Source organism: Corvus hawaiiensis, chromosome 1, assembly GCF_020740725.1.
Source record: "Corvus hawaiiensis isolate bCorHaw1 chromosome 1, bCorHaw1.pri.cur, whole genome shotgun sequence".
NCBI classification, from domain to species: domain Eukaryota; kingdom Metazoa; phylum Chordata; class Aves; order Passeriformes; family Corvidae; genus Corvus; species Corvus hawaiiensis.
In genome coordinates, this window is record NC_063213.1 from 23,472,903 (window position 1) to 23,488,288 (window position 15,386).

The 15,386-nt window shown below is 43.5% G+C and overlaps 1 protein-coding gene, 1 long non-coding RNA gene and 1 gene segment (V, D, J or C); 2 read left to right on the forward strand and 1 right to left on the reverse strand.

Moving 5' to 3' along the window:
• LRRC14B (leucine rich repeat containing 14B) overlaps window positions 1-15,386 on the forward strand; it is an 84,017-nt gene that overhangs the window by 42,336 nt on the left and 26,295 nt on the right. The window lies entirely within an intron of this gene.
• On the forward strand, window positions 1,805-5,144 carry LOC125322652. The gene is made up of 2 exons (XR_007202146.1): window positions 1,805-3,617; window positions 4,069-5,144. It is a non-coding gene; the product is annotated as an uncharacterized LOC125322652 (long non-coding RNA).
• LOC125334950 lies at window positions 10,226-10,711 on the reverse strand. The segment is given in 2 exon segments: window positions 10,226-10,539; window positions 10,639-10,711. Coding segments are annotated over 2 exon segments (360 nt in total).

The window sequence follows — 15,386 nt, forward strand, 5'->3', positions numbered from 1 at the left end:
CCCCTTTTCTCAATAAATAACTGTGGGAAAGCCTGTTTAATTTTCCATCAGGCCACCCTGAGGTGAAGGGACGGAGAGTCAAGAAAGAGATCATTTATCCCAGCAGTCTCCTGCATGGGCAACTATAGCTAACCAGAGTGAAAACTGCATTGGCTATTGTATGTTGAGGACCTGAAATCAATGCCCTGTTGCTAAAAACTACCATGTATGAAACAGTAGCAGTACATTGCTATTCTTCTGATCATAAAGCAGAAATCTGTCAGGCACCCGATTCCAGATGAAGAGTAAAGGAATATGTCAGTGACTGGGTCTCACATGATTAAATGCCTAATTTACAGACACTGTCTGGGTTTTGTACTGTAAGCTTTCTAGCACAGTAAGTCTCCAAGTAGGAATAATTATTGGCCAAATATGATAGTGTCTATGCCAAGAAGACACATACAGTGGCCAGAATATTGTTTTATGAAATACCTTTCCAGGTTCAAATTATCACTAAATAGACTTGTCACTGATGAAATGGCCAAAATCCATTTTTCAAAGAGCTTTGTTATTTAAATATATCTAAATAACTTCCTCCTTGTACATCAATGCTGGCTAATCCTGATCACCTTCTTCACCTTCCTGTGTCTGTAGTGGTTTGGTCCAAGATACTCATTACTGTTTATCTTCTGTGAGATAAGAATTAGGAGAAATGCAAAGCAGGCACCAAACTTGAAAGAATATAAAGAAGTTTATTAACAGACCTAAAAGAGGAAAAAAAATTATACCATACCTTCAGAACTCTCCTCCTCCCCCCACCTTCCTCCCTTCTCCCACTGGCAAAGTAAAAAGACAACCCTTGAGATGTTCAGTCTGTTTACCACTTCCATAATAACCTTGTTCAGTCCACTTAGAAAGAGAAGTCTCTTCTTGCTCGTGCTATGAAAACATTATCACAAAGAGACAGCCACCCACTTCCAAATATTGTTCAGTCCATTTAGGAAGAGGAGTCTCTCTGCTCGCATGCGAGTCCCTTCCCCTAACTTGCAGCTTTTCCCACAACTGCTTTCGAGGGTCCACTCTTGAAGTTTTTTGGGGTACAATTTTAAGGTTGAGCCGTTCAGAAGCAAAAGTTCTCTTCACCCATCTCTGGGAGCATTTAATCTCGAAGAACAGAGGCCCTTCTCCTTCCCCGGGAGCAAAGGGTCTTCCTCATCTTCATCTTTAGGACTATTTCTGAGAGCATCTCTAGGAACTGAGGCTTCTCCTTTTCCATTTGGAGCCAAAGTCCTCATTGCTTCCATCTCTCCCTGTCCAAACTTCTCATGAAATTACAGCTGCGTCAGCATCTGCCTATCTCAGTGCAGGTGCTTTTGCTTACGAGTTGAACACTCCACCCCCCATATCTTCATGAAATTACAGCGGGTACTCTGATATATCATAGCTTCACAACAGACTTTCAGATTTAAGCATCTCCTCTTTCTCTTCCTTCAGGTTTTCAGCTCTTCACAGCAATAAAAGGGTTAATCTCACCTCGGCCTTGCAGCTGGAATGTGCCTTATCGCTGTTGGTCACCTGACCTCTGCCGAAGTGGGGGGGTTCCGAGCCGCTCTGGCTGCCCACAGCCCTGCTGGGGGGGTCATCCTGGAGCCATGGCCCACTGGCCCCTGCTCGGGCCCCGCAGCCACCTGTGCCAGCGCCGGAAATGGGAGAGACAGACTGCGGGGGAGCTTGTCTATTCTTAAGTGTGTATCACAGAGGCGGTCACAACTTTAAGTGGCTTAAAGAATTGTCCATATTAAAACTGGCCAGCTGATAGGTTCTGTCAGGTCATAGAGAAAGCTGTAGGAAGAACATCACTTCCGAGACTTAGCTTGCTAACCTATGACAGTGTCTGTAAATGGTTTCCAGGATTAGTGGCTCCATCACCTTCCCAGACTGAGATAGGGCTAACCTGACTGTAGTTCCCTACGTCTTCCTTTTTCTCTTTCTTGAAAATAAGAGTGACATTTGATTTCTTCTAGTCTTCAGGAACCTGTGCTGACTGTTGTGACCTTCCAAAGGTAAGTAAGAGTGTCTTTGCAAAGGCACTTAGCACTTGTGGGAACATTCCATCAGGCACCATGGACTTAGGTGTGTGCAATTTAAGTGCTCACTAGCTTGATCCTCCTCCGCCAAAGGCTAAGTCTTTCTTATTCCAAACTTTCCATCTGGTCTCAGGGGCCTGGGACACCTGAAGGCCATTCTTACGGGTGAATGCTGAGGCAAAGGAAATACTGAGTACCTCAGGTTTTTCCATGTCATACATCACCAGTTTCCCTGCCCCATCCAGCAGCTTTCCCTAGTCTTTCTTTTGCCACTGCTGTATTTGTAGAATCCTTTCTTGTTCCCCTTTACATCATTTGCCAAATTCAATTCTAGCTGTGTTACTGCTTTCCTAAGCACATTCCTGCATGGTTGAATAGCAGCTCCACACTCCTCCTGGATCACCTGCCCCTGATTCCACCTCTTTTATACTTCATTTTTATGCCTGATTAAAGTCAGCAGTTTTTTGCTTATTCATGAGGTACTCCTGCTGCCTCTACTTGGTTTTCTAGGTGTCAGGCTGGACCTTCCTTCAACTTGGAGAAGATTCTTGAATATCAACTAGCATTCCTGGACACTTCTCTCCAGTGTTGTATCCAATGTGGTGCTTCCAAGCAAGATCTCTGAAGAACTTTAAAGTCTGCTCTCCTGAAGTCCAGGGTTGAGGTCCTGCCTTTTGCCCTGCTGCCTTCTCTCAGGAGTCTGAATGCCACTGGCTCATGGTCACTGCAGCCAAGGTTGCCCTGACCTTTCCATCCACAAGGTCCTTGTTAGCTGCCCAATCACACATGTCAGAAGGTTGCTGCCAACTCACTCCTGAAACCTTCTAGACTGGTTGTGAGAAATTCTTAGATTCCACAATACAAAGACAAAAGGCAGGCTGACTGAAGTTAACATCTGCGGTCACATGTACTACAACCTATTTTTCAAATAGTTGAGGAGGACAGAAAGTCCATAGCAAGATGTTATATACTCAAATCACATAGAAACTTTAGCAAAAAAGGTGTTCAGAGCCTGTGGAACTATAACCCCATCACTGTGGAGGTATTTGTGCTCATTTTTAAGGTCCAGATGCATTAGAGGAGTATCTCAAAGGATGCTGAACATGTGCACTCTAATTCAAGAAAATTTAAGACATAAAAGTATCTCAGTGTTCTGACCTAGCTGTCAGGAAAATGCCAGCTTTCCTGGAACCAGTCTGTGATTGTAGAATCTGATTTCTAAAACTCAGTACATTTAACCCAAAGGTTCTGAGAATCTCTGCTTGTCAGGATTTCAATTTATGTCTTGGACATATCAAATGAGGACAATAAAATTAGGTTTTCTGGGCTGTTGTAGGAATTTTTAGTGACTGAAATGCAAAGGAAGGCAAAAGAAAAATATGAAGGAGGATGTGCAAGATCACCTGGTTTTCCCTCCTTCTTCCATATTCATGTCTTTTTTTCAAGAGAACATACTGAGGGGATGAAGAAATGTTGCTCTGCTTGCTAGGATTCTAACAGAGAAGAGAAATTTATAACTCACACACAGAGACAGACTGTGTTCACTGTCAGGTGAGTGCTTTCAGTAAAATCTAACCTTCATTTTAAGACCAATGTTTCATACATTTATCTTAAAGTGACAGGAAGGCTTCACTCTCTGGATGTTGCATATAAATCTGAGTACTGAAATGATATAGTGATCGTCAACATCAGATATTTAACACTTGTCATAACACATTGTTGTTTTTCCTCTCCTGCTGCAGAAAACCGTGAAAGGGGTGGAATAAGGAAGTATTTGAATTTTTAGCAGAGTTCAGAGCTTGCGGTTCAGAGCACAAAAAGTCTTTTTGTAAGGCTTATCTTTGCCCAACTAATGCTGTGGTGCCTTGATAAAACCAGTACGCACAGTAATAAATGCCAGAATCCCTCGGGGTTAAAAAATTTATCGTGAGACCATATAAAAGCTGAGTAGGAGCAATCCGAACTTGAAATCTATTTCTGTCGTTTTTGTCCTCATAAACAGGCGTCCCTCCGGACACATACAGTATCCTCTTCGGTGGCTCTCCAGGAAGCTGCCTGTACCAGTGCACGATGGCTGTGGCCTCCAGTTGACATGACATGCTGGCAGACATGCCCTTCATCTGCTTCTGCAGCTCTGGAGTTTGCACTGGCATTGACTGCATGTCTACACCTGGAAGTGAAAGCAGAGAAATTGCATGAGGGGAGAAACTCCTGGAGTTTGGAATCAGGCCTGTGTTCACTGTAGATGGGAAGGAGAGAGGAGAGGAAAAAGGGCTTACAGGACCAAAATAAAATTGCAAGAAGGACTGGAAACAGCAACATACTGCCTGTGCAGATTAGACCTGAAAATGAAATAAACAGAGACAGAAATGCTATAAAACTCTTCAGGTGGACAAGCCATCAAATGACTGGGAGGAGGAAATTACTCATTCAGCACATCCAATGGTTATTCTTCAACTCACTACCACAGAGGGTGTTAAATTTACTGATAAGCTAGACCACAGCAGAAACAGCGTAGAAAGGACAAAAAATACTCAATCTGAAAAAAAATCTTCTTCATCTGTCTACCTACTACACTTATATCAGACTTACCTACTGAGCACACATATAAAAAGCTCAAGTTTTTCAGCCTGGCCCTTACCAAGGATGTTCTCCTTAGATACATCAAAGCTGTCCCAGAAGCATGTTCCGCCAGCCCTTCCTTAGAACTTCAGAGAATCATAGAATAATAGAATGCTTTGGGTTAGGAGGTGTGGGATATGCCCAGCCCCTGCCCTGGAGGGATGTCTGCTGAGATAAAAGATTTTGCAATCACCCAGCAGGACTCCCTGGAAAGGAAACGACTTTTGGGTCATGGCGAGGAAAAGTAGACCCACAATCCTTTGGGGGGCCCTATGCAGATCATTCTGTAACCCGTTGGTCTATCCCAGACCCTCTGTAATCCATTGGTCCCCTTGCTGATCCCCTGTATCCCTATAAAAGAAGACCAATTCGCCTCTGTGGGGAAGAGAGCTCGTCCCTGGCTCCTCCCTTCGCCGGAGGGGACCCACAATAAAGCTACCTTCGTGCGGAACCAGCCACACGGGTCTTCTCGTCTCTCTCTGGTCTGGTTTGGCCTAGAGGCTGCCCTGCAGAGCTGAGCTGGAATCACGAGCTGATAATCACTAGAGAGCTGACAGCTTCTGCAAGGGCTCCTCTGCCAGCAGCTGAGAGGAAGACACCGGACCTCGGGCAGGCGATTCCTTTTGGGACCATCTCTCCGGACCGGTCATCTCTTCCTGGGTCACAGCCTTGGACCCCACCACCAGCTGTAATAAGGAGGGATCTTAAAGGTCATCTAGCTCTCACCTCCATTCCATGGCACCCTCTAGGTCAGGTTGCTCAGGGCCCATCCGACCTGGCCTTGAACACATCAAGTGGTGGAGCATCTAGATCTTCTCTGGGTTGTCTGTTCCAGTGACTCACCACTCTCAGAGTAAAGAATTTCTTCCTAACATCTACTCAAAAGCTCTTTCAGTTTGAAACTCTTCCCCCTTCTTCTATCACCATCTAGCCATGTAAAGATTTGTTTTTCATAAGCCCGCTTTAGGTACTGGAAGGCTTCAATAAGGTCTCCCCTAGGCATTTTCGTGTCCAGGCTAAACAGCCCTAGCTAGGCCGTAACTAGGCCAGTCACTAGTAGTGTCTGCCAAGGTTCAATACTGGCCCCCGTATTGTTTAACTTGTTAATCAATGACCTGGATGAAGGGGCAGATGCCTCCTCAGTTCACTGATGGCACAAAGCTGGGAGGAGGAGCAGTGGCTGATACCCCAGAGGGCTGTGCAGCCCTTCAGAGGGACCTTGACAGGATGGAGAGATGGGCAGGCTACTTCCCACCTGAGGGCATCTGCCTGCAACAGTGTGGCAAATGGTCGAAGTTGTACAGCGTTGCTTTAAGTCGGTGTGGAATTTATGAGGCTGGTTGCGGATAACATGAGCTGGGCTCTGTGCTGCCCTTACACCTGGCTTGAGCAAGGTCTCACAACCAAAGGATGCCTGGGGCGAAGTGGAGGTCTCACATCCCCGTGTTGTTTCAGTGAGGCACAGAGGAGCACCTGTGCCTATGTACCAGCCCTTGTCCTCACTCTCCCTTCACCCTGAAAATTGAGCTTTGTTGTAAATCTGGTCTGCTGAGGAGAAAAGGCACACAAAGACTCTCTGGAAAAGGTCAGACAGCAAAGGCTGCCTCAGACATTGGAGGGGGGCCAAAGTGTTTATTTTACCTCTTGTGTCAACTATAAATTCTGACCAAAAGTAAGTGACACTTTAACTGACATATTTAACTTTCATGCCCCTTGGAATGTAAATGAGGAAAGAACATGAGACATGTAATACACGTATGACCAAAGTTACAAAACCCCATCTACAGCATGTGATTTTTCCATCTCATTGGAAAGGGCCAAAAATTTATAGTATAAAAGGGGGGCTTTGGGGCAGAAAGAGGTAGAGGAACAGAAAAGAGTTTGCCTGCTTCAGATTGGTCGATGGACTATGTCTCTCCTCTCCTGCGGGGAAGACTTTTGGTTAGCTTTGCATCTCCAACTGCACAGGAACAGGCCCAGGAATACTTAATTATATTCGTCTATCTATCTATCTATCTTAGAAAAAACAGGCAGCTGTTAATTTCACTGTGCATCAAGAATTACAGATACATAAAATGCCATGTAAACATTTGATTGCACTGACTAGCCATGATGCATTTTTTTGGAAGATCTTTGCATTCCTTTAACCCTCTCAGGTTGTTGCATGAAATAAGGAGTTCCTCAGGCAGTAGTGTCTTGCCAGCGGCAAGGTGGTTGGACCCTGTGCAAGTGCCTGCCTTCCTTGATAATGGGGTTGTAGCACCAAATAGGAAAAATACAGCTGGTGGCTCTATTACAAGACAGCCTCAGTGGCTGTGGCAAAACCAGAGCAAAGCATGCATTTCTATCAGCCAGGTATTTGCTGCCCCTTGCTTTTTCTTGTACTTTCCCTAATTTCAAAGGCTGCAAATGTGCCCAGCAAAGACTTTATAGCAAATGGTCCCTTGGGCAGCAGCCACCATACACCATGCTCTTCCCTGAGAAAAAATGTCACATTTTATGACCCAAAAGAGAGAATCCTCTGGATCTTTTTTAGGCCTTTGTCAATAGCACTGTATGCAAATAAATCTCATGTTACAACTAGTACAGAAAGTTCATATTCTTCTGTCGTCCTTGTGATAAATACATGAGTTTGTGTCAGGTCCTGTAGTACAGATATATCTACAATGAAAGAAGGAAAAAAGAACTTGCATAGACAGGGGTTGTGAATACCCTTGCCACATGAGTCAAATTTCACTGCAGGTCTCCTCACAGCTGTCTGGCTGAGCAGTGCTGTATCACGACTTCTGTACATTCCCTGGTTTAATCTGCAGCTTGCCTTGTAAATGGTCTTCACAACTCTTTCTTGGAACAGTCTTTTCAGGTGTTGCCCAGTGTAATAGATCCTTGCCTACAAAAGTCATTGTCATCATAACCGTTAAGATGGGAGTGACTACTGGTAAGTATAACCTGTATCTGAAGCCATCACCTGTATTTGAAGCCCCCCAGGCTAGATCTTAAGTGCAAATATCTGCCTCCTATGCTCCCTCCCCAACATTGCTTCATTTTTGCTTTCTCAGACTCTGTTTGGGACAGTGTCTATACTATTCAGAGATGATCTGTGTTACTATATAGTTTAGCTGCAATGCCATCACCCACAGGAGTGCTCATTTTCACCAGCACGGTGCATTATACCACCTAAGTTGTAGCACATCTTTGCTTTTCCCCTTGTCTGATATTCATATAAACATACTCAGCATAAACATGTTGGGGTATTTTAGAGGCAGGAAAGTGCAATTACGATTCTCTGCATTTGACAGAAAACCTGCCCCTCAGAGCACAGGCAGCTTTCTGTACAGGCTGCCTGTCACCTGCTAGTTCTGTGGAAATGCCAGTAGGCACAATAGTAGGTACCTTCATCACTGGAATTGATGTCACTGATTGTGAAAGTGCAGATGTTTGTACCTTTCTTCAAAGAAGAATACTTGTTGCTATAGGAATTGTCATTATAAGAAACTGCACCAGGTCCGATATACAGAATCCTTTCTGGAGCTTTGGAGGGTACCTGTCGGTACCAATGTATATATGCAGACTGGAAATCAGGAATATCCTCGGCTATACAGTCCACTGATGTAGTGGTCTTGTGCCCTTTGGTAACGGATACTTGTCTCTGCTTTAGAAGCACTTGTGCTTGTCCATCTAGAAAGAAAGAGAGAAAACAGAACAAATACTCTTAGCTTGCTATTCATTCACACACATAAACATGGGATGCTTCCACTACCCTGTGTCATGGTGATGAAGGGAACCTATGAGACCAGGCTGCAGCCAGGGCCAGGAGAGGAAGCAGCAGCATCCTGAGAGCTCTTGCTTGCATCTGCACTCAGGCTCCCAGCAGGGGCAGAGAGCTGCAACTGAGGAAAGGAAATTACTCACTTGGGCCTTTGGAGAGGTTGTCCTGGCAGCTGTTGTTTGAGATAAAGCAGCCTGATTGAACCCTGCTATTTTAACAGTCAGATTACAACTTTACACAAGCAGCAGAAACCTCTCCCTCTCCCTCCCTCCCTCCCTCCCTCCCTCCCTCCCTCCCTCCCTCCAATTACTTTAACTCATCTACCAAGTAATTTTGTAGTCTGAAGCAAATTTTTCCACTGCTTTTAGATTAATTGAAAGCTTCTAAACATTGCCTGGACTTTTCCTTGGTCTTTTGGACCAAGGAAATGGACTTTTCCTCAGGTTGGCTGTCAATAAAACATAAAAAATAAAACTCAAATCATGGGGCTTAATGAATTGGAGGGGTCTGAAATTACTGCTCATGACACAGATTGAATGCTGAAGACTAGGAAAATGCACAGCAGATATTTGGAAGGTCAAAAGCAGGATTGTTGTGTTTGTGACTGTTTCTTGTCACAGGTAAGGTGAGATGATACACCTCAGAGTGCCTTCTTCAAATGCTGAAAAGAATCACAATGCAAAGAAACATAAATGCTTTGCAACCCACATAGGCATAGTTTAAAATAAAGACCATTAGGTCAAGCAAAATATAGAAATTATTTTGTGCAATTCAAAGTCATTTTTCAGAGGCAAGGTCACTTCTAGTCCCCTTGGAAAGAAAACTAAACCAATTCCCCTTTTCTTGTTGTTGTCATGACATTTTACCTATGTTAGCCAGCTTTTTCTTTTATTTTTTTTCAAGAATTTTCACACAGATACTGCTGTCCTACCGTTGTGCCAGGAATCTGATCTTTCAATCTCCTGTGAAATGCAACTGCTGCTCAGTGTGCTCTGGAGACCCCATACTGGAGACTGGCAATATTGGGTCCTTTGGATTAGGAACACAATAGTCCTGTGACTTTATCTATATGTTGTTTGACCATAAACAGAAAGAGCTGAAATAATTCATAGGAATATCTTTCTGTTTGCAAAAATGAAAACATCTGTTCTGTAGTTGCAGTCTTGCTATGTAGGATGAGAAGCCCCACTGAAGTCAACCAGGAGACTTGTGTTTCAACTTAAATGAAAATTTGATCAACTCCAAAGAGAAAACAAAGATAAAATAAAACCAGATTCTCTACTGACAGAGAAGTATAAAATGGGTATATTGCATCTGCAGTCTTGACTGGTGCTTCAAGTTTATTTTCACTTATAACCTTCTATTCACTTATATATTCACTTATAATCTTCTATTCAAATGACAGAACTGAGGTTTCATTCCTATGATATAGCTTGAAGGGTAGTGGGGATAGAAAGACTTTTCCTGCTTTTAGCAGGAGCCTGCTTTTAGCCAAACCTGTCATCCTATAAACCCCCTCAGAGGCAATCCATCCTGACCCAATAAAATGCCCTTTTTGTTGGCAAACTGAAATAACAGCTCTGCTGGTACTGTCTGTAGTGTGCATCTGCAAAGCTCAGCAGCATTTTTGGTATCTGTCTGTCTGTGCAACCTGATTCAAACCTGTTGGGAAAAGTAGGGTGGCAATGTTCCTGTTTGTTGTCAAACACTTCAGGCTCTTATCTGGAAAGTAGAACATGTCTTTGTGCAGGTCCCCTGTGGCTTTCTACTACTGTGCATCCCACTTAGCGCAGTAGTAGGTGGCAGAGTCTTGCAGAGTTACTTTGCTCAATGTCAGGGTGCAGACAGATTTGCTGGGATCCTTCTCAACAGTGAACTTCCCCTCATCAGACTGGTTTTCAAGGAAAAACCTGGAGGACATGTAGGCAACACGCTTGGGAGCTTCATTGACCTTCTTTTGGTACCAGTGAATAAAAACGTTGCTAAAATCAGGACTGGAGACATGGCAGTTGATTAGCACTGTTTTGCCTTTTGGCTTGGTGATAGATATAGGTGTTTGCTGCAAGTCTTGTGCAGAGCCACCTGTAGCAATAAAAGAGAAAAAATAGAGAAGTTGAGATAAGAGAGCATCCCCTTTTCCACTGGTGAATATGCAGGCAGCAGGATGAGCAGGGTATGTACAAGAAAAAACAGTTGTCAGGAAGAAAGTGCTCAGCAACCACATCATCACTGCTCTACTTAGGGCTTCCTTACAGGGACGGGGTCAGGGCCAGCCTCAAGAGGGGGTGAAGCAGATATGAGAGGCAGAAAACTATCCAATGAGGTTGTGCCAGCTACAAGTGTGTTAAATAATGATGCATGAGCCATTTCCTTTTGGTTAACTCTTAAACAGAAGGGAAAAAACCAACCACAGGTCTCCCCCCACCAAACCCAGAAAAACTGCCTTCAAAACCCACCCTTGTAAGAAGAGAGCTCACTACTGAGAAAAACAACTTTTTTCCTTCTTTTTTATTTCAACAGGGAATTTGCCTGGATGATGAGTAGAGTCACCTTTTTTTTCCTTTCCTTGGTGTATTGTGAGTCCTGTTCTCCAAGATGCATTGGTACTAGACAGAGATCAGCTTCATTTCTTACCTCTCTTACAGACTGAGGTTCTGTAGGATGATTTTTTATCCCATGACAATACCTCCAAAATGCTTCTTCTAACAATTTGTCCTATTCATTTTGAACATTGAACATCAAATAGGATGCTGTAATATAGCTTCTACTGGAAATCCCTCTTGCTATAGCCATTGTTTGGAGTTATCCAGTACAGCAAAAAAAGTCCCAGTGTTTTCAAACTTTTACTGATTACTCCAATAATTAAAAAATCATAAATATACATCAAAAGTTTGCCTGACCAGCAAACATCTTCCATTACCTGGCCCTACAGCTGCTCATTTTCACATTACTCAATAAGTGGGATTTCTCTCTGCCTACCAAGGCCACTGTTTTCATAGTCAGGCTTTTCCCATGGTCTTGGTACCCTTACAAATTTTAGCGGGATGAAATGTAAGTTTAGCTCTCTAGCTTAAATGGAGATGTTTTGTACTATAAACTTACATGACATGTCATCAGTAGTAATACACTAATTTTCATGTTCTTGTGTTCTGGAACCAGTAAGAGAGCCCTTTTTAGACATGCTTTCTATGCATCTGGTGTAGTTTACTATAGCGTGCCCTTCCAAAGCCAAGTGCAGCACATGGGCCTAAGTATTTTTATATCAGTTGGCATTAATCAAATAAACCAGAATGTCTTTTAAAAAAAGGCTGATACTGAGACCTGAAAACCTGCTAATGAACAGCTGTCTTACATAGCTATCTCCCATCTCCACTGCTTCCTCATCCAGATCATCTGAAAAAATGTATGAGAGTTGCAATACTGTTGCTATTTGTGTTCTTTGTTTTTAAAGTAGAAATTAATTGCTTACACAAGATATAATTTTTCCAGCATCATGAAGTAATTCCCACACTTCCACACTTCCTAATTCAGCCACCAAATTGATTTGAGTTTCACATTCAAAGTCCCAGGGGTCTTCCTATGTGTCTGCTAAGAGTGTATATTTAAGTCCCGTATTTCTGTAAATAACTCTTGTTTGTACTTGACTTTTATCTGATAAACAAACCACAGCTTAGCAGCTTCTCCCTGCTGCTTATTAATTGTGTAGCTTACCTCACATCACTCAACAGCCTTGGAGGGAAGAGTCAACAACCTAGGGAGGGACAGACAGCACCATGCAAAGTAGGATACTTTGTAAGATACCTCTCATTATCTCTCGGAAAGACTGCTTGTATTGAATTGCTCTGGAGTAGCAAGAGGAGGCTGCAGCAGCCAGTGCTATGTGGCTCCTAGAATGGCCCCTTGGAAATCACGGGTATATGCAGTCCCTTCTGTCTCCTGGATCTTCACCTGAAGATAGTTGGGAAAGACTCTCAGTTAGAGGTGGGTTTCTCTCATAAGGATTCCCCAGCATTTACTTTGCCCTTCCCAATTCAGACCTGGACATGATTTTCTTTTTCCATCTCTCTGGGTTTTGCATCTGTAAAGTTGCTTATCCTGGGGTAAAACTTGGAAACTGCCACAGGACATGTAAATTCAGCAATTTCATGCAAAATGCCCTCTTTCCCCTTAGTCATTTAGGGTTGCTCTTCTTCCTTTCTCCTTCCCCCCATCTTGGATGTTCCTAGTTCCACATCAAGCACTTCCTGACCTTTTTGCCTGCTGTTTTCCCATGTCTAGACAAAGAAGCTGGCATGTCTCCATGCAAAAACCTCATGGCATTTTGAGATGATTCTTCTGTGAACACATTACAGCTGCAGTAAATGGCGGAGGTTAAGGGAATGGTTGTGGGTACAGTCCCACACCATGCAATGAGTGATAACACTTGCTGAATTGGTTGTCCAGCTCATGCACCAGTAGCATGCAGGTGTCTGTGTGGGTAGATATTTCTTTAGGAGGAAATCTATGATTCCAATTAATATCAGACCCAGAAAGGGTGATACAGACTAATCTCCGTGTGTGCAGAGGGGGTCCCAGTCATCATTTGGTACCAGTGGATGTAGGTGAACTGTGACCACCAGTTACTTTGCAGATAAACTTGATAGTGTCCTCTGGAAGTGACTGAGCTGTGTGATGGAACACAGAACAGGTGAAGGGCCCAGAGCACACCAGGAGGGAGAGCAGGGAGAATGCAGCAGTGATAAGGTTGCATTAAGAAATCCCCATCACTGGCTTCAAGGAGGCATCCTCAAATAACAGGAACCCCATCCTTGAGGAAGAGGGTCTGACCTTTACTCCGCACTTCCACTGTTAGAGAGTGCTGGAAATATGAGGACTGGAATCTAGAGACTTTGCTTAATATGGCATGGAGAGTTTATAGCAATTGGGAAGAGGGATACAAACAGGGGATGCAAAAATTAATAAGGGTGGTAAAAGAAGAAAAAAAAAAGGAAGACATGGGCAAGGTCCACCAAGACAAGGACCACCCCGACTAGGAAGGGACCAGTGCGCCTTATGCAAAACCTGGGCATTGGAAAAACCAGTGCCCAGAAAAGAGAAAGGGTGATGAAAAAGAAATATGACCAGAGAGGTGCAGGGGTGGTTGCTCATATAAAAGACTGGGCGCTACCCTAGGGGACCCTCTGGTTATAGTTAAACTAGGGAACGAAGAAAAGAAAGTGGAATTTTTAGTAGATACAGGAGCAACATATTCAGTGTTGAAGAAAGCTTTGTTACCTATATCAAGGGGTTATTTTGTAGTGACAGGGTCAACTGGCCAATCTGGAAAGGCATACTTTTGTAAACCACTGAAATATAAATTGAAAAAACAGTGAGGAATTCACCAATTTTTATATATGCCTAACGCTCCATCTGCACTTTTGGGCAACGATCTGCTAGAGCAGCTGGAGGCAAAAATAATATTTAAAAATGGGGAAATCAGTTTGGAAGTAAAAGACCAACAATATATAGAGTTGCTGAGCCTAATGCTAATAACCAAAGAAACTGAAATAGCGAATGAAGAAGAAATTATTAAGAAGATAATGGATCAAGTATTCCCTGGAGTGTGAGCCTCTGGTACCCCAGGGAGGGCAAAGAATGCCCTGCCAATTCAAATCAAGCTTAAAGAAGGGAAACGGCCTGTAAGGGCCAAGCAATTTCCCTTGAAAAGGGAAGACAGAGAAGGGATCAGGCCAATTATTGAGAACTTTTTGCAAATTGGATTGTTAAGGGAGTGTCAATCTGATTTTAATACTCCAATTTTACCCATGAAGAAACCTGATGGGTCATACAGGTTAGTACAAGATTTGAGGGCAGTCAGTAAAGTGACTGAGGATTTATACCCAGTGGTTGCTAACCTTACACCTCATTAACTCGTTTAACACCTTGTCGCGGGTTCGGTTTGTAACCGGGCAGAAACACCAATTTAGTGTAGTGGTTTGGTCCAAAATACTCATTACTGTTTATCTGCTGTGAGATAAGAATTAGGAGAAATGCAAAACAGGCACCAAACTTGAAAGAATATAAAGAAGTTTATTAACAGACCTAAAAGAAGAAAAAAAAAATTATACCACCTTCAGAACTCTCCTCCTCCCCCCACCTTCCTCCCTTCTCCCACTGACAATGTTCAAAGACAACCCTTGAGATGTTCAGTCTGTTTACCACTTCCATAATAACCTTGTTCAGTCCATTTAGAAAGAGAAGTCTCTTCTTGCTCGTGCTATGAAAACATTATCACAACGAGACAGCCGCCCACTTCCAAATATTGTTCAGTCCATTTAGGAAGAGGAGTCTCTCTGCCTGCGTGTGAGTCCTTTCCCCCGACTTGCAGCTTTTCCCGCAACTGCTTTCGAGGGTCCACTCTTGAAGTTTTTTGGGGTACAATTTTAAGGTTGAGCCGTTCAGAAACAAAAACAGAGGCCCTTCTCCTTCCCTGGGAACAAAGGGTCTTCATCATCTTCATCGTTAGGACTATCTCTGGGAGCATCTCTAGGAACTGAGGTTTTCTCCTTTCCCATTTGGAGCAAAAGTCCTCATCTGGTCCATCTCTAGGGACTGAGGTTTTCTCCTTTCCCGTTTGGAGCAAAAGTCCTCATCTGGTTCATCTCTCCCTGTCCAAACTTCTCATGAAATTACAGCTGCGTCAGCATCTGCCTATCTCAGTGCAGGTGCTTTTGCTCACGAGTTGAACACTCCACCCCCCATATCTTCATGAAATTACAACAGGATACTCTGATATATCATAGCTTCACAAGAGAATTTCAGCTTTAAGCATCTCCTCTCTCTCTTCCCTCAGGGTTTCAGCTCTTCACAGCAATAAAAGGGTTACTCTCACCTCGGCCTTGCAGCTTTGCAGCTGGAATGTTGAATGTTTCTTATCGCAGTGGAGAGGG